Genomic DNA, 21,915 nt, shown 5'->3' on the forward strand with positions numbered 1-21,915 from the left:
AAGCAGCAGGTTTCCAGGCACACCATGGGCCTTTTGATGCCACGGAGATCTGAAGACTAAATAAAGCTGTAAGACCCACTCTGCATAAGGCTCGGGTCCGGCTCCAGGAAACCTGCTGCTTTTTATGGCATCTTCAGGTCAGCAGTTCCCTCCTGATGCCAGCACTGCAGTTTGTGTGTGTGTGAGTGTGTAAAACAACGGAGCTCAGCAGAGCCACGCCAGCTAGGAAGGGGCTGGGTTTCACACCAAAGTGTTTTTTTCTCTCTCTTTTTCCCTTTTCCTTTTGAAATAACCCCATTTGGGCCTCTAATAAAAAAACCAAAACATCTGGCGCCAAGTACTCAGCTGCTGGAAATCAGCTCCTCATCACTGAAAAGCACAGAAGCGATGCAGGGATTCCTGGTATAGATCAATAACACTGAGGTCACATTCATGCATCATCCCTGCCCCTCCTGGGCCGTTGAATGTATGGACTGAGGACATCGAGGCAGCTGCAATGCTCTGTGCCAGCACAGAAGGTTAGTAAAGAAGCAATTGCATCAGTGAAGAGTCCTGCAAGCCCGATTTATTGACGCTCTCCTGTGAGATCTCAGCAGGGTGAGATGCTGCCGTGAAGAAGAGCCAAGCCAGCAAACCGCAGTAACGTGGTGGGCATTCGATGCGTGGAGAGGGACCCTTTGGCAGGGCCCCCCCGAGCCCTGGATGGGGGACCTGCAGCAGGGCTCAGGGCTGCTCCCCTGCCCCGGGGCCGGCGGCAGGGCCAGGGCTCTGCCCGCCCAGCTCACTAGCTCTGCATGAAGAGGTGGAAGTTGGTCCTGGTGAACTCCTGATGGATGCTGTCAAGTAGTTTGTCTGAATCCTGGGGGATATCCGAGAGGACCTGCTGCCCTGGGATGAAGCTCTGCTCCGGGGTGTAGGTGAACGTGAACGAGCTGGAGTAGATGAGGCCATCATCCCTGATCAGCAGGAGCGGGACCGTGATGGGGTATCGCAGCCACCTCCAGTCACTGCCGAAGGCGGAGACGTCGGGGACAACGCACACAAGCGACTTGGGGCTCCTGGGAACAGCGCAGGAGAGGAAAACGTGCATTAGGCCAGGAGGGTCCCACACAGGAGCGGCTGGCAGCGAGTGCCCACACATCTCCTTCAGCCTGGAGCTCACAGCGAAGCCTCCAGCTGGTTTCTCCTCTCCTCCCCCATGTTTCATTCCCCTCTGCTTGGTCGTTTGCAGCCCCCTGAGGTCCCTGTTGTCCCCCACCCACCGCTCTCCCTAGACTGCATCCAGAGCCAGCAGGCACCAGCCAGGCCCATCTCTGCCTCTCCTTGCAATGCTCGTGCTTGGTCCTGCAGAACGGGCAGTGCAAGTGCCCCCTCCCCAAGGTCGGCAGCCACGGCCCTCCCAGAGCTGCCCAGCACAGCCCAGACCTAGCTGCCCGTTCCCTGCCTGCTCCCTGGCCCCCTCGGTCACGTTACCTGTACATCGTCTCTGCTTCCACGTCTCCGAACCAGACCTTGAGGTGTGCGTGGAAATATTCCCCCTGCACCTCCAGCATGGCCACGTCCCCGCCGCCTGTGAGCTGTGACAGGGGAGCACACAGCAGGCGTTACGTGGTGGCATGAGCCAGACTCCATCCCCCAAAGGTTGCTCTGCCCACGTGCCCCGTCCGCACCGCAGCTGCCCAGACCCAGCCATTCCCACAGCATCCCAGAACTGGGAGACACCGAGCGCGGGTGCAAGGGCTCAGCAGCAGGAGCCACGACAGAGGTGACGGAGAGGAGGGGGGTGGCCTGTGACCAGCGCTGTACCTACCTGCAGGGCAGCGATGAGCGGCATGGGGCTGACGGGCTCGCGGATGCAGGCCAGGCTCTCGCTGAAGGTGTACTCCACCATCTCGGTGCCGATGATGGTCCAGCAGGAACCGTCGTTCAGCAGCTCCCGGTTGGCTTCCTTTGGGCAGGGAGATGCCTGCGGAGAGTGTCACATCTCCAGCCACACCACAGCAGGGACGGCGGGGGACCGGGGCCAGGGCTTCTGCCCACAGCGTCTTGGTTCCAGCAAGCGACTTCTTCGCTCACTGGGAAACGGGGATCACGGTGCCTTTGCAAAGACCTCAGTGACTATGTCCCCACCAGAGAGACAAGCTGAAGGCAGATGGCTTTGCAGCGATTCTGACCTTAATTTGGGCATAAACCCCCTTTCCTGGAAGACCCCTCCCAGTGACATGTTCCCCAGCCAGCAGCAAGGCAGAGGAGGCTGGAGAGAGGACGGGGAGTGCCACGGGAGTCCCCATCCCCTCCTCACGCTGCCGTACCTGGAACTGGATCACTTTCTCCGTGGAGAGACACAGGTACATGCGGTCGGTGCCCTGGAACTGGAAGGCGCATTTGTGGAGCTGGGAGATGGGCTCGTCCACGTCCAGCATGGCGTACTGCTTCGTCACCTTCCGGATGATCTGCGGGGCGGCAGCATCGTCCCAGGGCCGGTACCCGTCTCCCAGAGGCACGGAGCAGCCGGGTCCACGTGCCTGACACCCGCAGGGATGGAGGCTTACCAGGGGAGGCAGGGTGATGCCGGTGGCCGTGCAGACGAGCCGGACCACGGAGCCGTAGCGGATATACCCTTCCCGCAGCGGGAACTCGCTCCGGGCGCAGCGCTCGTCGGCTGGCGGGGACGGAGAGAGGCAGAGTCACTGCCCCGAGAGGCCGGGGAGCAGGTCAGCCTGTGCTGCTTTGCTACGTGCAGCTCTGGCCATGCTCCCGGTGCTTTCTTACTGCTTCCTCTGCTCTGCAGGTGCCCACTGCTTGGAGAGACCGCTGCTCCCTGGGAGCCCAGCACGGGAGAGCAGGACTGGGATACGGCACCTCGCAGGGACACCGCCGGAGGCAGCGTGGGCAGGGATGCTCTGGGCTCCGGCCTCTTCCAGGCAAGTTACTCCCTTGGATTCGTGAGCCCCCAGACTGGTACAGCTCTTTCTGCCCCAGTCACGGCCCATGTGCTCTCAGGGCACGATGCCAACCCTCAAAGCCAGCAGGAAACAGCTGTCGGCTCCAGAGCCACACCAGGAACACCGGGCAGAGGCAAGACCTGAGCCAGGTTCTCGTATCCCCTGGCTACCTCCCACCCCTTTCACCCCCAAGAACTGGCTTTGTGGAAGGGGAGAGCCAGGGCTGGAGGCAGACAGCCCTGGGCATGGCCAGCATCAGCGGCCCCACGACGGTCCTTACCCAGGTGGAGGGTGAAGGCTGCCCACTGCCTGGCGCTGGCGATGAAGGCTCCCCCCTCGACGGAGAGGTAGCGGGTGCTGATGGTCTGGGAGCGCAGGCGGTTGAAGAGGGAGACTTTGGAGCCCGAGGAGATGCAGACTGTGGGTAGAGGTGGCTGCGTTAGCGCTTGCCAGGTCTGCGTGTGGCTTGAACTATGGCTGTGTCAAGGCCAGGGAGGACAAGTCCTGGTTACTGGTGTAACCAGCCACCCCCCTCGACTGCCTTTCTCTGCAGGTGGGTGCCAGCCCAGCTGGGCTTTTCAGAGGTGGGGAGCCCGGGGAGCACATCAGCATCATGCAGCGTGGTGGGTGAACCCTTCAGAAAAGAGACATCAATATGCCCAGGTACATCCTCTTCTGGGGGTGTCCATTATGCCCAGCCTGGACCACTCTGGAGCCAAGCTGGGAGCACTTGGAGAGCATCCCACCCTGACTCACACGCACTTCCCTCCCCGCAGAGCCATCCCTGTACGCACGGTCCGTGTTCTTCAGCGACTGCTTCTTCTGCGAGGGCTTGGAGATGACCTTGATCAGCTTGCTGTGGAAGGTGCCGATCTCCTGCCCGTTGCTGAAGAAGAGCTTCAGGACCAGGCGGAAATGTTTGCGCTTGTCCGTGTCCGAGATGTACAGCGCCTTGGCGCAGCCGAAGCCCTGCCGAGGGCAGAGAGGGGCTGCCGGCAGCTCCAGCCTTCCTCACCCTCCTCACCGCCCCGCAAGGACATAATAGCACCCTTTCAAAGAGCCCCGTGTTCGTTTAAAGGGGGAAATGACCAGAGATGTTATTACAGGTGGAATGAAGAGCTGGGGATCGGCAGAGGCTTTATTTACACTGGGGGCAAAGAATTCCTCATGGAAATGAATGTTCACGTGTGATTTATCCCACAGAACATGAGAAATCGCCCTGGGTTTATGGTTTCCCCGCCGTCCCAGCTGATACGCTGCGCCTTAGCAGCAGCGCAAGCACTGCAGACAAAGGCTCTTTTTGTGAGGTTCCTGGCCCGGCTCAGCCCCCGTGCTCTTCAGGGACCCCAGGTAATGCTTTTTTTTTCTTTTTATTTCTTTTTTTTTTTTTCCCTATCAAAAGGTGCCAGATCTCTGCTGAAGCTCTTGGACTTTGGGATCGATCAGGATTTTTTTTTTTAGCTGTTTATCTGCAAATGAAAGCCTGGGGAGTTCTGCTCATGGGGAGAATGTAGCGGGGCTGAGGGAGCCGTGCAATTTTTGGCAGCTTGCCTGCCACGGGGCTGCAGACCCGAAAAGATGGTGCCAAAGAAAGATGGGGCTCTTTGCAAGGCAGGGGAGCCTGTCCAGCTGCTCGGGCTGCCACCCGTGCCACAACAGGGAGGCAGAGCAGGAGCAGGGAGCGATGGCCAGGAAGGAAGGACCACGACACCCCGAGGAAAGGGATGACGTGACATCCCAGGGTGTGGGGTGACGCCAGGGAAAGTCCAGCCCTGTTTGAGTGGGGTCCCCATGGTATGCCACCGCGTGGTCCTGGGGAGCATCAGCCTGTACCTTCGCGTCTGGCTGCTCCTCGAAGCTGAGCTTCTGGGTCTCCATCAGGCTGCTGCCCATGCTGTCCAGCCCCATGTACCCGCACACCCGAAAACCCGCCTCTCCCAGGTCCCTGCCTGGAAGAGATGGGGAGAAGCACCCTCCAGCCCCTGCGCAGGCACAGGCGTGGGCTCGGCTCTTCCTGGCCACCGTGGTGGCTCAGCCCCGAGGGGGAAAGAGGCGTTTGGGGGGGGGCAAGATAAACTAAACTGGGTCACCCTCCCCTTTGCAGAGGTGAAGGGCAGCTCTCCATGGCATGGGAAGGATGGGAGGAGAGGTCCGGGGATGCCGCCCAGCGCTTACCTTTCATCTGTTCCTGTTTTAACTTCCATCCTGGCCCGCTCAGGTAAACGCAAGGCGGGGGGCAGAAAAACCTGCCGAGACAAGAGGACATTTTCTTACTGCACTTCAGCACCCAGAAAAGGTGCTTGGGGATGATGGGATGGCTGCGCTGAGAGCAGAGACCTTTGCTGGGGCTCACTGGTGACGGGAGCAACCCTGCACCCCGAGAGGTACGTGGTGCTGCGGCGAGGGGCTGGGGACCCCCGGGCTGGGGGCGCGGGCAGGGCTGGCTGGAGGAATCGGGCTCTGCTGAAGCAGTTGCCTCAGCCTCTCTGCCCTGCACCGGCTGCATCCGACCCCAGCATCTGGCCCCAGCCCGGGTGGCTGCCACATCTGTGGGTGCTGCTGGTGGCCATGAGGCCACTGGCCCCAGGAGGGGAGGACAGGGTGCCTCGGCACCCCCCTGCCCTGAGCCGAGCGGGGATCGAGCCCCCTGCCCCTACCCGCCTGCCATGTGGGAGGTTCGGCAGGTCAGGAACAGAGTTTGCATTCACAGCCAGGCTCGGAGCCCAACGCAAATAAATCTATAGCCAGGGCTTTGGAAACCTATTTTCCTGTGTTTTATTTGGGTTTCCACTGTCTTTGCACTTGTGTGAATGGTGCAAATTCATCCTCTATTGATACTGGGTGAAGTGCTAGCAGAGGAAACACCCGTGCAGGGGGCTGGATATTTCAGAGTCCCAAAGTCCTGGGTATGGGTTTATTTAAACAACTCATCCACAGCACGGGCCCCTGACTCCCACCATGAACTAAAATGGCACCAGCACCTTTAGACTTTAACCTGGCAGCTCTGTGCTGGTTTTCTCTCCCTCCCCAGACCTGACGTCTGATTTTCACTCTCATTTCTTGCACGGGGTCTGGAGCAGGGGCAAGAAGCTGTCCCAAAGGCTCAGCGACACAAGGGCTTCCCTCCTGCCTGGGAGACCCAGCCCTGAAATAAAACCTTTGCTGGGGACCAGCAGCCCCTGGCAGGAGGCTGGATGCGGTGAGGACTTTGTAGGCGCAGCCCAGGCTCGAGCTGTCTCCTGGGGTCGCTGGGGTCTGTGTGGGTTATGCCTTGGAGGTAGAGCTTGTCACCTCATAGCTGCTCCACACTCGGTAATAACGGAGGATTATTTATAGCAGAAGCATTAATGGAGGATTAATTATACTGCAGTGCCACAGTCTGACGTCACTGCCCAGGAGTAGCAATTTTGGAGATTCAAGCCAGAACCTCAAGGTGTTTTTGCAGTGCGGGAAGGATTTTAAAAATAGCAGCTTTTGGAGACCGTGGGCATTGATGGAAACACCCCAGTCCCTGCTGCGGCCGCTCAGATTTTAAGACAAGATTTCCAGAGCACTCAAAACACTAACCTTTCCTCTTCTTCATCTTTGTAATTTCATGCTTGAGGGGTAAGATTTGAATAGTATCTCTCCTTCTTTTGCTTTATCTTTCTGATCTCCAGCACTTTGCAGGAGGAAGCTGACCACTGGGAACGTCTGACTGGGACAGAGGCAGGCAGGGGTTGATATCTTTCTTGTGTTATTCAGTTCACAAAGACTAAATTATGGTTTTGGATGCAAAGAGGTCATGAGTGGATGGACCGGGGATATATCAAATCATTTGCTTCACCAGCTTAAATCAGAGAAATCCAGCAAGGCTGAAACCAAGCTTTAGGCAGCCGGGTTTGGAAGCGGCTATCAGAGAAGCTGGAGCACTCTCCTACCTTTTTTCATTGCCGTATGACTTCTGTGCGACTTTGGCGTGCAGTATCAGCACTGTCTGGTCTGCTGGCAGCTGCAGGTACCTCCGCACGCCGTCTCGGAGCAGGTTGGATTGGTAGGGGTTGGATCTACAAGACAGCAGTCCCCCAGCCCTGTAACACCAGCACCGGGCTCCTTGCCGTGCCCTACGCCGAGTCGGGAGCTCCCTCCGTGTCCAGCCTGGTGGGGTGGGCAAGGTGGAGAGGCTTTCCCCTCGGAAAGCACTGGAGCTCAGAGAACATCTCAGCTGCTGCAAGACCAGGGTTGGCATTGAAAAATATAAAGTTTGGATAACTGAGTAATGGCTTCATCAGTTTTCAAGCACACACACACAGGGCACTATGTTTCTAGCTCTGAAATGTGCATTTCTAAGACTTCCAGTCCCACGCGATGGTGGCAGTGCTCTAATTGATCACAAATTTGTTTTTCCACCTGATATGCTTGTTGCTGCATGGCTTTTTGGTGAGTTGGGAAACGATGCTGCTGAGCCGTGAGTGGAGCTGGGGAGCTGTCACTGCTTGTTGGCTTCTGCAAGGGCTGTTGGGTGAAAATAGCTGCATTTTTCTCTGAGACCTAAGAAGTAGGTGGTTTTGCTGATTGTTTCTGCTCTATTAACTAGAAGGAGTTCCCATGCACCCAGAATTTAACTCTGCTAACTCATTAGGTTGGGCGTTAACCGGCTGGAGAGAGACGAGGTAGGTCCAAGCCTGAGGTGCCCTGCTCTGCCACCTGGGACACGTGTGCAGGAACTGGGGGATGAGAGAGGAGGGTTATGGGGTGGCTACTGGGGAGACCTTCTGTGGTGCTGCCTTGCTTTCAGAGGAGGCGAGACTGCCCATCTGAAGACCATCAGCTCCTGCCCTACTGAAATCCCTTAAACCCCCCGAGTACTTTCAGCTGGATAAGAAGAAACCAGAGAAGAGGGAAGGTGTGCTGCCTGGGCAGCTTGTTGGCATGTCTGCCCATGGTTGGGACATGGCAGCTGGGCACACTCAGGAGAAATTTCTCCTACCCAGGGGACCCAGCCTGGCTGGTTACGATAAGGTCTTGGCTTAAGCCTGAGCTCACTTCTTCCATGCGCTGAGCTCACTTGCCTTCCTCCAAAGGGGTGTTCGTGCCTGCTGGTATTGGGACAACGGCTCAGTGTTTCTGCTCTGCATGCCCCAGAGATGTTTTTAGACCTACTTGGATGAACATCAGACCCAAACCAGATCCAGCATCCTCAGGAGAGAGAAAACTGGATGGAAACTGCCTTCAGGCTCTGGCTCTTGACCCTCGCAAGGCTGCTGGGGTCTCTCATGACCTCTCCACACAGCGATGGCCTTGCATTGGAGGCAGAGACAACCAGCAGTGTCCAGAGAAGGCTGTGAAGCCCCAAGCCCAGCTACAAACACACTGCTGAGCCACCGAGAGGAAGCAGCCGGGGACTGAGGGCAGCGCTGAGGGATCGCTCGGAGGAGAAGCGGTGAGGATGGGGGGCATCAGCCATGGCCCCCCAGGGTAAATCTTGCAAGAGGTACACAGTGGAGCATCCCCATTAAAAACAGCCTCTCTTCCTCTTAAATGGGCTAGAGATGGAGAGTAATTTAGGGCATAAACGATCAGATGTGTGAAGAGAGGTAAATCTGGTCCTGCCAAGCACCCCGAGGCAGGCTACGGTGAGCTCTTGCTCGCTTGCAACCACTGCCATACCAGGCAGCCATTTAGAAGAGTTCATCAGCCAGTTTTGCTCTTCCCAGTGCAACGTGTATTTGAAAGAGGCTGTGCCCTTTACAGCTTCCAGGACCCACATTACCATTAGCCTTAAACTTATAGCCCTTCACTGCCAGCTTTCCCACGGTGTAGAGGGAGCCGATGCTCTCCTGTTTGTGCGTGGAACACAAGCACGTCTGCCCATACAAGCAAATATTTACCCAGCATCTCCCCTGGGTAGTCCCACGGGGACCCGACGCTTTGCACTCCCCAGATTTTCCCGTCACTGCTGTGTTCGGGCAATATAATCTCCTGCCCTTCTTGTGCTCAGGTCTTTACCCCAGACACGTTAGCCAGATCACCAGCAGACATAAATCAACAGAGCTCTGCCAAAATCAGATTTACAGCCGGTGCCAGCGTCACCCACAGCATTAGCTGCTGCTCTGTGTCTGAGCAATGAACGTTTGATGGCCGCGGCAAGCCCGTTCCTGACTGCAGAGCACGTGCCGCAGCCGAGCTCCTCTCCCCGCGGCAGCCCCGGTGCTGCTGCCAGCACACGGCTCGGGGCTCAGCCACGGCTGGCACTCACGGCAAGGCAGAAGGAGCTCCTTTGCCACACACCCCCTTGGATTGCCCCTGACAGCTCCCGTGCCAAGGCTGGATCTGCTTCCTCTGCCGCAGGGCTGGGAGACTCCTGCTCATGCTGAAGTTGAGCTCAATCAACCAGTAGCCCACCAGTGCTCCAGGGTGGGCTACTGAGTCTTGCTGAAAAGCTTCACTCCAGCCTTTCGATCTCCTGAATGGTTTGTATCTTTGCACAGCCAGAAATCCCGTAAGGAAGTTATTTACTCTTTTTCCATACTGGCAATCTGCAGCTGTCTCTCTCCTCTGCTGCCAAGCAATAGTGTGATTTCAGCTTTTGCTATTTTTCCCTTCATCTAAAAGCACCATTTGGGAATCTCTCTGAAAAAGTCTTTTTTTTTTTTTTTTTTTTTACAGAACTACTGATTGTGATCAGGATAAATGTGGAAACGGATCGAGGACAAGGCTGTCCGTTGGCCTGACCCTGGAGATTCTTTTACACTAATGCAACACAGTGAAAAAAGAGTATTAAACCTTGCTGGCTCCGTTCAGCAGCGTTTCACCCTCAGTTTGCCAGAGACAACGGGCACAGAGCAGGGAAGAACCAGGCTGTGTGTGTGAATTTTTTCCTGGTGAGTCTCATCATTGAGTATCCAGTGCAAAACGAGGAGCGTAGCTTTGGGTCCTTGCTCGTGTCTCAGCTGTGGGGACACACGCTCCATCCCTGTTAGTGTCACCCACCGGCATCGAGGTGCTCACCAGTGCCCACCAGCCCATCAGCGGAGCACAGAGCAGCCTGGTACCGAGGCCAGGCGGTAGCAGGGAGTGTGCAGGAGCAAATTGCCAAAACCTCTGGATTAAGACATGTGCTGACAGCGTGGCCAGCAGCAACGCCTGCTCCGCAGAGCCTCCCGTGGCCCCGGCGCGGGGCAGGGCCAGGCTTGTGCCGGTATCACTGCTCCCTGCCATCCGTGCGTAATACCAGAGGCACGTGGGTTACTGCCCGGAGCTTATTGAAGAGCCTTCTGGAATAATTATCCACATGCTATTTACTGCTTAAAGTGGGAGCTTCCATGCCAAAGGCAGGTAAGCAGACTGCAGTTCTTCAGATTTGATGTCTAGCTGGAGGAGCTACTATTGAGAAACTTGTTTTTCTTTTCTTCGTCCATTCTCTGCAGCCATTGCCTTCCAAATTTGGGGGTGAAATTGTTGGAGCGATGCATTTCTGAACAGTGCTCGCCATTCTGCCCTCCGAGGCGACCACCCAGCATCCATCATCTGGTTTAAATTTACCTTCAGAGAGTCAAAGGGCTATTGCTAAAGCAGCTCAATGTACCCACTCGGCTCCTTCTGGCACCTACAGCCTCCTCAGGGTTACAGGGAATTATTCAGTCCTTCTGACATTTATTATATAAAATTATTAAAATGCTTTGATTGGAGGGCAGTGTTAGTTCAGTGTCATGTTAGCAGCGCGGCACGGGCCGGGCTCTCGGAGCTCACGCTAAAAGCCACCTTTTCAGAGCCCGAGGTCTCAGCGGGGACTCGGCTGCTCTCGCACACAGTCAGGCATTATGTGGCAGCAGCGGGGGAGCGAGGGGGGAGCCACCACCTTTCTCCTACGCTGGTTTTTGTGAGCCTTTCCCCTCCCCGCTCAGCCTGGCATTGCTTGCCGCAGAGGCTCGTCCCTCGCTTAGGGCAGGATGTGCTTCAGGAGAGGGTGCGAGCGAGCTTCGAGCTGCCCTGGTGTTGGAGGTGGGAGAGACCCAGGGCACCCGCGGGTGTTTGCAAGCCCCGGCTGTGTTGCTGTGCCCCCTCCCATGGGAAAGGAAGCAGAAAAGGAGGAGTGCCCTGTGTGCTCCCCGCAGGAGACACACGGCTGGGCCACCTCGTGAAGGGCTGGTTGATGGGGGCACGCAGGGAACCCAGGCAGGCGCTGAGAGGCTTCGGGAGGGTCAGACCCTGCACTCAAATCGCTGACGGTTAACACCACAGCTGAAAATTAGCCCTCGCCTCCCCAGCAGCGAGCGTGGGGGGAATCACTCAGTGCTTTGTCCTGCTTCCAGCTGGGAAACCCATTTTCCCCTTCCTTGGGTGCCCGTGGGTCGGGCAGGGCAGTGCATCGCCTGGTACCTCTCACTGCAGAGCACTGCAGCTCAGTGCCTCCTGCCCTCCCGCTGCCGCCCTGGGTGACCGCCCTGCTGCAGGCACGGCTCCTGCCTGTGTCACACGCAGGGCAAAACCCAACAAAGGGGCCTTTTCAGCTCAGCCTTCCCCTGCCACTGGGTCGCACGTCCCTGCCGAGATAGCCATGCTCATGGTGTGGGATGTATCCTGGTCCCCACATCACCTTCTGCTCTGCGAGGGCAGATGGGGCTGGGAAGTCCCACAACACCCCATGTGTGCACCCTGGGGCAACCACAGGAGCAGAAAAAGCACTTTACGGGCACCGGGAGAAGCGAACCACCTTCTGCACTGCTGCTTTCCAGCTCACTGACGTTCACCAGCTCAGTCTGCACAGGAAGGGATCCGATTTTGTCGGTCCCCTGGGAACGAAAGTACCCGACTCAGGACACCACAATACGATCCCGTCAGCTATTGTTCAGAAACTGGGTCTTCAAATCAACTCTTTATACAAGAACTTTAACTCACGGTAACACTGTCCTCAAGTGCAGGTAACACTGAATTCAAGGGCAGAGATTTAATTGGCTGCTTTTCCCTCTTTGCCTTGCTCAGCAGACAGCTGCTCAGCAGCTTGCTGGGGACTTGCTGCCACAGAGGGCAATTGTTCTTTCCTGGGCTTGGGGAAACCGAATGTCCTAATAAAAAATATCCATTTTAGAGGTCTCGGTTCTATTTTGTACAGAGCAGGGGAGAAAATGCCTGCAGTGCTCTTGGGTATGGAGTCAATGCAATGTTTATGCAAAAGGAAAAGCCATTAGAAATTACAGAAATGAGAAGCCTGCAGTTTCTGGCTTCCCTCATTTTTCAATACCTCCTTTAATCCAGCCCAACCCAACCCACAAGCCCTTGTATATGCATGGGTATTTATAAATCTTATATTTTCCTCACTGCACACACAAGTGAAATTCAGCCTTTTCTGGGCTTGGGGGATTTATTGACCACACCAACGGCAAACACCAGCCGAGAGCAGGAAGCACGAAAACCCTGCGGGGGACCAGGGGCCAGCCAGGGTGGTCACTGTGGGCATGTTCCCGGCTGTCCTGCGCCTGCCCCAGCAGCACCCACACCCTCAAAATGCCCGAGTTTGATAACACAGTATTGGCTCATCTGCTAGAAAATTCAGATAATGTGGGTGATTTACCGTAGTCTCCTTTCTCCATTCCTCATGTAGCTACTTATGTTAGTGCAAAGAGGAAGGCAAGTGCTGTTAAAGCACTAAAACACAGTCCTGTAAAGCCCTGACGGTGGTTCCTACCACCACTAGACTGATGCAAGTGCTGAGAAGAGGTGGAGGGCTTGGAAGGTGTATTCCAGGGTCTCTAAGAAGCCTCTGCTGATGATCTCTGATTTTTGATGGTGCCAGAGCCCTGGCACAGGCTGCCCAGGGAGGGTGGGGAGACTTCTTCTCTGGAGATATTCAAACCCGCCTGGACGCAACGCTGTGCAACGTGCTCTGGGTGACCCTGCTTGGGCAGGGGGTTGGGCTGGATGATCTCCAGAGGTCCCTTCCAACCTCAACCAGGCTGGGATTCTGTGATCTCTGTTGCCACAGTCGGGCACATCACTTGACCTTCTTGCTGGAAGCGTGACCTGAGGCCCTACAGCCCTCAGAGCTCTGGTCTGCAGCTCCCTGGTTCAGACCCACCTCCCTACACTGACTGCAGCTGCGACCTGCCGAGGTTCCTAAACTCCCAGGGCACTGGAGCTCCAATGGACGGTAAGCTTGCACCCTGATTTTTCCAGGACCTTTGGAGTTTATGGGGCTCCCAGGTGCACTCCCACAGCGGGGGAAGATGAAAGAAAAAAAAAAAAGAAAAAGAAAGAGAAAAAAAGGAAAAAAAAAAGAAAAAAGAAAAAAAAGAAAAAAAAAGAAGAGAAAAAAAAAGGCGGCCTCTCCCCGGACGGTGAGCTCCCCGCAGGCACGGTCTGTGAGTACCCCGGGCCGGGCACAGCCCGGTGCCGGTGCCCCCGCACATCTGGCCACCTCCGTTTCCACCTGCGCGCAGCTCCGCGGGCACCGGCACGGACACGACCCGCGGGGCGGGGGGAGCCGGCAGCCCTCGGCCCCCCCCCGGCCCCAGCGCTGCCCCGGGGCCGTGCCCGCCCCGCTGCCCCCCCCCGCTCCCCCCGCCCCGTTAAATACCGCGCGGGGCCCCGCCACCGCCCAGCGCTGCCGCCGCCGCGCACCTCCGCGCACCGACCCGCACCGCGCAGCCCCGAGCACCTCTGCGCACCGCCCTGCACCGCCCCGCGCAGCCCCGAGCACCTCCGCGCACCGCTCCGCGCACCGCTCCGCACACCGCATCGCACCGCGCACCTCCGCTCCGCGCACCGCCCCGCGCAGCCCCGAGCACCTCCGCGCACCGCTCCGCGCACCGCTCCGCGCAGTTCCCCGCAGCCCCGCGCACCGCACCGCGCAGCTCCGCGCCCGCCGTACCTGCCCCAGCAGCGCGGCGGGGAGCGGCTCGGCGGCCGGCCCGGGTGAGTGAGGGGCTCCGCGGGTCCCGCCGCCCCTGCGGGAAGGGAGAGGAGAGGAGCGGGGTGAGGGTGAGCCCGGCCCGGCCCCGCGGGGCTGAGCCGCGGTGCTGTGCGCACGGGGCGGGCAGCCTCCGGGGGGGCTTTTCCTTGGAGTGGGGCTGGCAGAGAGGGGAGCAGCGGTCCTGGGCACGAAGCAAAGCCGGGCAGGGGAAGAGAAGAGCCTTTGCTGTGGGTTTTTCCCCCAAAGCTGGAGCCCTCCCGAAGCCCCCCCCCGGCTGGGTGCTTTTGCACCCCCGGCTGGGTGCCAGCGATCGCCCCCCCGGAGTGCGCTGGGCCGGGGGTCTGTGTTGTGGGGCAGCAGGAGGTCACGGTACCCCGCTCGGTCTGTGGGGTCTGTGTTGTGGGGCAGCAGGAGGGCACGGTACCCCGCTCGGTCTGTGGGTGCGGAGGATGTGAACTCTTCTCCCCCGTGGGGATGGCGCAGTTTGCAGCGTGCCCTGCTCACCTTTCGCCTAGCTTTCGGGCAGGTTCCTGCTTATACGCTCGAGGATCTCTTTTAGCAGAGAATAATAATAAGGTCTGGTACACCTGGGCAAGGCGTGCTGAGCAGCAGGAGAGCGAGATCCTGCAAAAAGATAAGCTTAAAAGTGTGCCCTATGTTTGTTGCGCACTCTTTCTGCACGACTGGAAGATTGGATCTGTGCATACTCATAAATATGTTTGCACAAGCAATCACCCACCTTTGGCTTATAATTCCAACCATTTCATGGGGAAAAATTAGCTTTGGGCACTTCTGTTTACATGGGAAAACTTGTTTGGAAAATCAGATTATTCTGCACGCGTCGTATCTGTGCTGACACGCAGCCGTCCGAGATAAGCGGAGCTGAGCAGACACACGATGTGGGGGTACGCGCTCGGCTGGGCTTTGCCCCCTCGTTCTGCGAGGACAGGCTTTGCTGCCGAATCCATCCCGGAGGCAGGGCTCCGGAGCGGGTGTCGGTGAGGAGGCCGGCACGGGAACGGGACTGTGCTGCTTCGAAGAAAGCCACCACGTGTGTGCAAGGGGACTGGGGGGGAAACAGGGCTCGAGAGGAGCCTGTTCAGAGCCCCGACTGAGACGAGGCACACAACTTCACCTCTGCTGCTTAAACTCATTGGATTTTTGCTTCAGTCAAGCCCAGTTTATAAAGTTACTATGAAGTCCTCCCTGTGGGACCCTCTGTAGCATCTCATGATAGTAAAGATGATTTTTTTTTTTCTTTTTCCAAGAACAGGAGCAATTAACCACAGGCAGTGAGCGCGCAGGTTCTCAGTAACAAGTAGAAACTGCATTTCACAAGCAGATTCTTGTGATCTCTTCAGGGATTCATTAGATTGGCATTTGACAGCGGCAAAAAGTGTGTGTGGGGAAATCTGCTCTCGGATCTCAGCCCTGATACTTGCCACCAGGATATGGCTAAATTTGGCCTCGTCCGAAATACAAATTCCCATCTGGAAGACGTGCAAGAGATCTCGGTGTTTGCAGTAAAACACCACTTTCCGTCGAAGCAGGCGGGTATTACTGCATCCAACTGGAAAAAAGCTGTTGTTGATTTTTATAGAAGTTGTAACTTTCTTTTTTCTTGAAGAATCAGAGAAATTTTACGTGATTAGTACAAGATGGGCTCGGGAGCTGCCCCTGTGGCGACGGGAGCACACAGAAAAGACGAAGCCAACAAGGCAGCCCGTTGTAGGCAACCTGCGGTCACAGAAGATGTTTGTGCTCCGATTGCTCGTAACTTAGCGTTTCCCTTGAGGTTGGTATTAGGGGTTAAAGGTTTTCAAGAGAAGCCTTTGTTTAAACATCTTTAAAGTTTCCAATAGGGGCCCCTTTGTTCGCTGGCCGAGCGTGCCTGTCTTGTTAAAAACTCGGTGCTCATAAAATGCCATTTATGAATGCTTGATGGATGGGGCTGGAACGCAGAGGGGGAGAGAAAAGGTGTTTGTATCTACACGCACATACGAATTACAGACAAGCCCTGCTGTGAGTGAATAAAGAAGAAACACGGCAAAAAAAAAAAGATGGAGTGGTGCTTATAAAGAAACTTATAAAAATCAGCTACTCCCCCAGAACCAGGCAGTCCCTCTCGTGCCAGATGTCACACGCGTCTCCTCTGGCCGTGCTGGGAGGCTGAGTGACTCCTGCCACTTGTCATTACCTCTCAGTAACCGTGTTTTCGCCACTTTGGGCCCAGACCAAATTGATCACTTGGGCTCAGGGGGGCTCATGCAGCTGCCATAAGGGCTCCATTGAGCAGCCGGGCGCGGGGACCCGGACTTTGGGCTTTCGGTTACCTGGTGCGGGCTGGCAAGAATCACCCCTCTGTACGTACCTGCAGCACGGATGTACCTTTAGGTATCGAGTAACATTTTTAGCACTCAGCCGACTTTGGTTCCCTCTCCCATCCTGGCTAACTGTAAAGGGTTTAAATACAGCTCTGTTAAAGCTGGGGAGGGTACAGGCGTGTGCTCAGGGGACTCTGGAGAGTGGTGCACAGCTATGGCAGTGTTTCCATGCGGCATCCCCCGGGGCTGCTATGCCTGATCCTGTGTCTGCAGCTTTTCTGGTTCTCAGGCAGCTTGTTCTTCCTGGTGTTTTTCACTGGAGGCTGGATCCTTTTTCCCCAGCCAGTTTCTGCCTTTGCCTGTGTCTCTTTTTCTGCAAACTTCTGATTTCTCGCCGTGCAAGCCCTTGGTTGCACACGTGAATCCATCACTAACCTGGTCCCTCTGGTCGCATCGGGGAAATCCATAGGGATCAGCTGTGGTCCCTTGCAGAGAGGTGGCAGTCATTTGGTTTCTCTCCAGACTTCAGCTTTCTGTCCCTGAGCTGTGTCACACTGCTTCGCTGGTTGATTGCCAATGTATAAGTTTGGGAGCCTTTGGGCTGTAGTCTGTGGACCCAGAGGAGTCCGTGGTCTACAGCAGGAACCAGTAGGAGCAGACCTGTTGACAGCAGAGGTAACCCACTATACGAGAGTCTGTGTCTTGACTGGAAAATTAGCAGGGTCCACAAGCTGAAAAAAATGGAAAAACCCTGCCTTTGGGTATTCACAGCTCCTACGCTTGCAGCTGGGCTTGGATGGCTTCCCCGAAGTGTCACGTTAGACATTCCCCTCGTCTTTTTCTCTTTTCACAGCGTCTTGCTTTGGCTTTAACAGTACCAGCCAGGACGAGAGTGACACAAAACATTTCAGTCTGTGCTCAAATGCCAGGCAGCAATCTCACTACTGCTTTTCCATTTTGCTGTCCTTGTCATCTGCTGAACCTCTGGTGTCAAGTTGTTGAGGCAGATGACGGGCTGAGAGCGGCTGCCCCATGCCCAGGTACCCAAAAGCACATCTGGGCATTCCTTTGTCTGTCTGAAGTGCCCTTGTTTCACCCCAGCTGGGTCTGGGCCCTCATCCCGGGGTGCAGGTGGGAGAGCCAGCTCAGGTCCCAGCTCTGCCACAGACTTCCCACAACCTTGAGCAAGTGGCTTTGACTCCCCTGGTCTCTGGTTCCTCATGCCATGATGTAGGACTCTCCTTGGAGAACCTCATGAGGCCTGAAAGCTTCAGTGAAGCAACCTCGGACTGTTCCCTGATCTCTCCTGGAAGCAAAGACCTTGTAGGCACCTTTGGCAAGGACTTGGTAAATGCATCAGAATGAGATGATTTCAACTAGTTGCTCACGAGTTGACCAGAAAGGGCTAATCCCACACAGGGGTGAGGCTGAGGTCAAGTGGTCCTCAGCCATGGCCTCAAATGCTGCTTTGAGTCCCTGGGAAGGTCTCACAGGAGATTTCCATGCAGCATCGGAGCGTGCTGACGAGGCCAGGGTGACGCGCAGATACTGAGGCACAAGGGTCCCCAAGGCACCTGCTCTTCAGCGTGGGCAGAAGTGAGGCCACAGGCCTCTGCGACTCTGGTGCAAGTTCTTCTCTGGTGCATGTCCTGTGGGCTGACAGCATCCCAGTCCTGGGGCAGCAGTTTTCCTGCCGTCAGAGGGACGTGGCGGCTGTGACGTTAGGTGGGAACAGTTTCCCGTGCTACCTTTGAGGTTCTCCCTGTGAAAAGTATCTAGACAAAGAATTCCACCAGCTTGCATTTCTCTCTTGAGGAGGGCCGAAAAGTCTCCGTGTGCTTTTCTGCAGCCGCCAAACGCTCCTCGCTTTCTGCTATTTCAATTAAACACATAGCAGGATGGGTAGGATAAAGGGGAGAGGCACAAGAATATTCTCCTGGCGTGTTTCCTTATGCCAACACATTGAGTCACGTCTCTAGAGTGAGAAATATGATATAAAGATTTAGAGAAGGAGGTCAGGCAATGAATCTATGATTGCGGGGCTGAAATAGCAGGCGTTCTCTGTGGTTGTCTGTGCCATGTAAGCTTGCTGGAGGTCAGCTGGGGATATTGGTCCCAGCAGATTTGGGAGACAGACATCCTGCTAGTAACCATCAATCTCATTGCTTAGAGATACCGGCTCTGCTGCATCAGGAGCTCAGCTGAGAAACTGCCCCAGCCCAGAGCTGCTCCGGGCCACTTCTCTTTCCTTTGTGGTTGAACATGCATATTTCTGGGGAAAAAAAAAATGCACTCTAACACCTTCCTCCCAGAACAAGAACTTGGGCAATGGATTGCTGCTTCAGCTTCTGGATGGCCCAGACCTCCTTTCCTCCAAGTAAAGTCTCTTGGCCCAGTCCAGCTGTCCTCCAGGGCCCCGTCTGCAGAAGAGCATTTGCTTTTTGAAGAGAGTCAGTTAGGTGGGTCTTTCCCTTGTGGATCCCTCTTCATCAAAATCTAAAAGTATGCTAAGATTCCTCCAGTTTTGCTTAAAATACTGGGCAGGACCAAGTTTGCCTGTCATGCAGCTCAGGGGACAAGCACAGCCTAGGGTCTTGAGTGGGATAGAGAGGAACAGAGGAATACCTCCAGCAGTCCTGAAATAGGAGCCATCTCTTGCCATGATTAGTTGAACAAGGGGAATTTGCTGAACATCTGATGTTTTCCTCTTGACTAGATCTTTAATGTGCGCTTCGAAAGGCCGTGTTTAATTTGCAAGTGGATATGGCATTTCTTCTTGCCAGCTGTTGCCGCAGCAGCCCAGGTACAGCGTGTTTCAGGGCAGAGGCTGGCTGGGCGAGAGGCTTTCCTCTTAGCTGAGCTGCAGAGCACTGGGAGGTCTTTTAGGAATAGATGGGCAGCAGAGAAAGGCCCCATGTGCTGTCGTGGAGAACATCTAAAAGGGGGTGCTGTGTCCATTGCTGCATCCAGCATTTCCCTCCCAAGGGGACTTCAAATGTCATCTCATGGTATAAGCCTGTCGGGACTTGTATGATGTTAAGTCCATGAGCTGTGAGACAAAGACATCTGTCACTCAGCCTGCAAATGGACCTGGACAAGAAACCACTCTTCCTTCTGCCCTCCCTGCGAAGGTGCTAATCCTAGTGAGTGCAGGAGTGGGCCCTGTAAAATGGGGAATTGGCTTTTTACGGGGAGCGAGGGGAGAGAAAGAGAAGTCCCTTCTGCATCCAGCAAGGTTTTCCTGTTACAGCGCTCCTGTTGGGTTTGGAGCCATGATGTGCTGTTCGAGAAATACAGCCTTGTTTTTCAAACAACGTGTCCTTCCAGGTGGCACGTGGCCCAGTAAAGCTGCCATAGCGTTGTAACCAGAGAGTGCTGTGATGTCCTGGAAAGAGTCTGCTCTTGTTCTCCCACACGTGTGTTTGGGAAGAACCAAGGACACACCAGTCCCTAAAAAGGGGGAAAAAACCATTTTGGACTGGAAATTCATGCCATTTTCCTGATCTGGACGTGCTTGTGCTCCCTGACACTTCCTTGCTCTGAAAACCTCATTGGTGTCGTCACTTGTGGGATTTGCAACTCATCACCCAGCCACTGTGGAGGATGAGTATTGAGATGCTGGAACTGTGACTGAGTGCAAGGTCAGTGCTGCCTATAAAACGGTCCTGAGGGAGGATTCAGTGCTCACGGGCAGCAGAGGCACTGCAGGAGGGTAAGGCTGGGTCACACTGCGAGAGCTGTGCGTCTGCAGGCAGGGAGTGCCTAGAGATTGTGGCTTGTGTTGGGAGAAACCAGCTTTGGGCAACCCTCCAGGAGAGGGTGGATCCAGCTCCACGGCTGTCCTAGGCCTTGTCCATTCACATGGCTTGAGGGTCTTGCAAATATGTGGACCACATGCCAGTGGTCCATCAGGGTTTCCACAGCAAAATCTGACATCAAGAGGTGCCTCTAGGTTGATGTAACTTGTCTGTATCTCTCCAGGCAGCTCTGGCTGCTTCCTTGTCCCCCATACCTGGGGTAAGACACACTTCTGTCATCCTCTCGTGGTCTCACCTGCACTTTTTGGGCAGTCTTTCTCTTGGGCCTGGACCCGACAGATGACTTGCTGTCCTGCCAAGGACAGATGCAAATTTGTCCCCACATCCTCCAGCCCAAGGCCAGCTCTTGCTGTCTTTCTGCTGTTGTCCTGGCAGGACTGCAGTGTCCTAAGCAGAAGGAGCCTGTGTCCAGGCTCCTGAGCCTGTTTTGGGGCTTCTTTGACACTTTCATCAAATAACAGTCATGTGGGAGTTGAATTATGGCCTGCCAAAACAGCCTGATGGGGTGTCCACGAAGAAGAGCCCCGCAGAACAAAGCAGGCTACACGGAGAGGCAGGTGAGCCGGGTGAGTCTCAGGAACATCACGTCTAGGGCTGCTCTACCACCACCAAGGTTTCCAGCACAGCAATACGTGCTGTTAGCTGGTAGTACATGTGGCATCAGTGCCGTGCACCCCTGCCATGCATGCCCAGGCAGGCTGTGCGTGCCTCCTCCGGCGCATGGGCACGCTACATCGCACTGCCCTCCGGCTTTGATGTGTTGGGTAACAGCGTGCTCGGTCAGGGGCCCCTGCCTGTGCCCTGCTCCTTGCAATGCACGGCGATCCCTTGTCCTGGCTTCTCACAGGGGCTGGAGCCAGGGCAGAGCTGCTGCTCGTACAACGTGCCAAAGGGCTGCCAAGCCTGGGCAGGTAGCTGGGATCGTGTGTGTTTTGTTATAAACAGAAATCTCAGCTGAAGGCTGACATGCCCAGATATATGAAATCTTGCATGTGGTTGTCCCTGAGACCTGGCTCCTGACTCCATAGCCATGGTCCACAACCTACTTTCCTCCTCGTGGCACTACGGTTGGGGCTGTTCCTGGGCTGTGAATGCACTGCCATCACCTGAGCCTTTCACCCCTTCTTTCTCCATCACCTTCATCCCCTCTACAATTCAATATATAAAGCCCCCACCCCTGTACCAAGGAGGGTATGGAGCTGGATGCATCCCTCACCCTGCTCCCTGCCGTGCCCCGTCCTTTGGGCTTGCCCAAGGGAGGATGCACCCAGGTCCGACCTGCGTGGGTGAACCAGAAGGAGAATATTCAGAGCATTTCTGTGAACCTGTAGCCAGGAGGGAGCTGCCAAGGAGGCCGTGCTGAAACCCAAAGCGTCTGTTTTTCCCGAGACTCAGCACTTGGCAGGGAGAGCAGATGGAGGAGCGGGGGAGCAGGGAGGGCTGCAAGCGCCCTGGGGGGCAGGTGCCCGGGGAAGGTGGCCAGGGAAGGCATGCTAGCTTACCTGTTTGCCTCTGGGGATTCAGCTCCATGTCCTCCTTGTCCGAGATCACAAGAGGAGCCGAGAGGAGGCAGGGGTCATTGCTGTCCCTTCTGTCCTTAGGTGTGGCTCTTCCCTTGGTCACCCTCTTTGTGCCATGGACTGAGCATCTCCTCCAGCAGCGACAAGCGACGGCTGGTTTTTCCCCTTGCGTTGCTCAGAAAGGTCAGGAGATGGTCCAAGTGCCCCTCTCGGCTCAGCCACCACGGGGTTCGGCTGAGCCAGCCCAGCCAGCAGCACTCAGCCTGCCTGGACCTTTTTCCCTTTATAGCTCAGCGTTATCTCAAGGTCTCCGGCGCTGCAGCCGGCGCCGTGTTTGCCTTGCCTCGCAGCACCTGCCTGCCAGCCGGTCGCTTCCCACCCATCTCCCTCCTGCCCCCCGGGTGCTGACAGGGGGCT

General features: G+C 56.0%; 1 protein-coding gene across 1 annotated transcript; it reads right to left on the bottom strand.

Moving 5' to 3' along the window:
- Window positions 1-784: 784 nt before the first annotated feature.
- RBPJL (recombination signal binding protein for immunoglobulin kappa J region like) lies at window positions 785-21,508 on the bottom strand. The gene is made up of 12 exons (XM_068419605.1): window positions 21,481-21,508; window positions 13,795-13,870; window positions 6,866-6,991; window positions 5,121-5,191; window positions 4,779-4,894; window positions 3,740-3,914; window positions 3,226-3,363; window positions 2,553-2,662; window positions 2,313-2,453; window positions 1,811-1,966; window positions 1,474-1,577; window positions 785-1,058 (listed from the first exon to the last, which is right to left on the bottom strand). Exons 1-12 carry the CDS (start codon window positions 21,506-21,508, stop codon window positions 785-787), a joined length of 1,515 nt encoding a protein of 504 aa, XP_068275706.1.
- Window positions 21,509-21,915: the final 407 nt, after the last annotated feature.

Source organism: Nyctibius grandis, chromosome 28 (genome assembly GCF_013368605.1).
Source record: "Nyctibius grandis isolate bNycGra1 chromosome 28, bNycGra1.pri, whole genome shotgun sequence".
Lineage (NCBI taxonomy): Eukaryota > Metazoa > Chordata > Aves > Nyctibiiformes > Nyctibiidae > Nyctibius > Nyctibius grandis.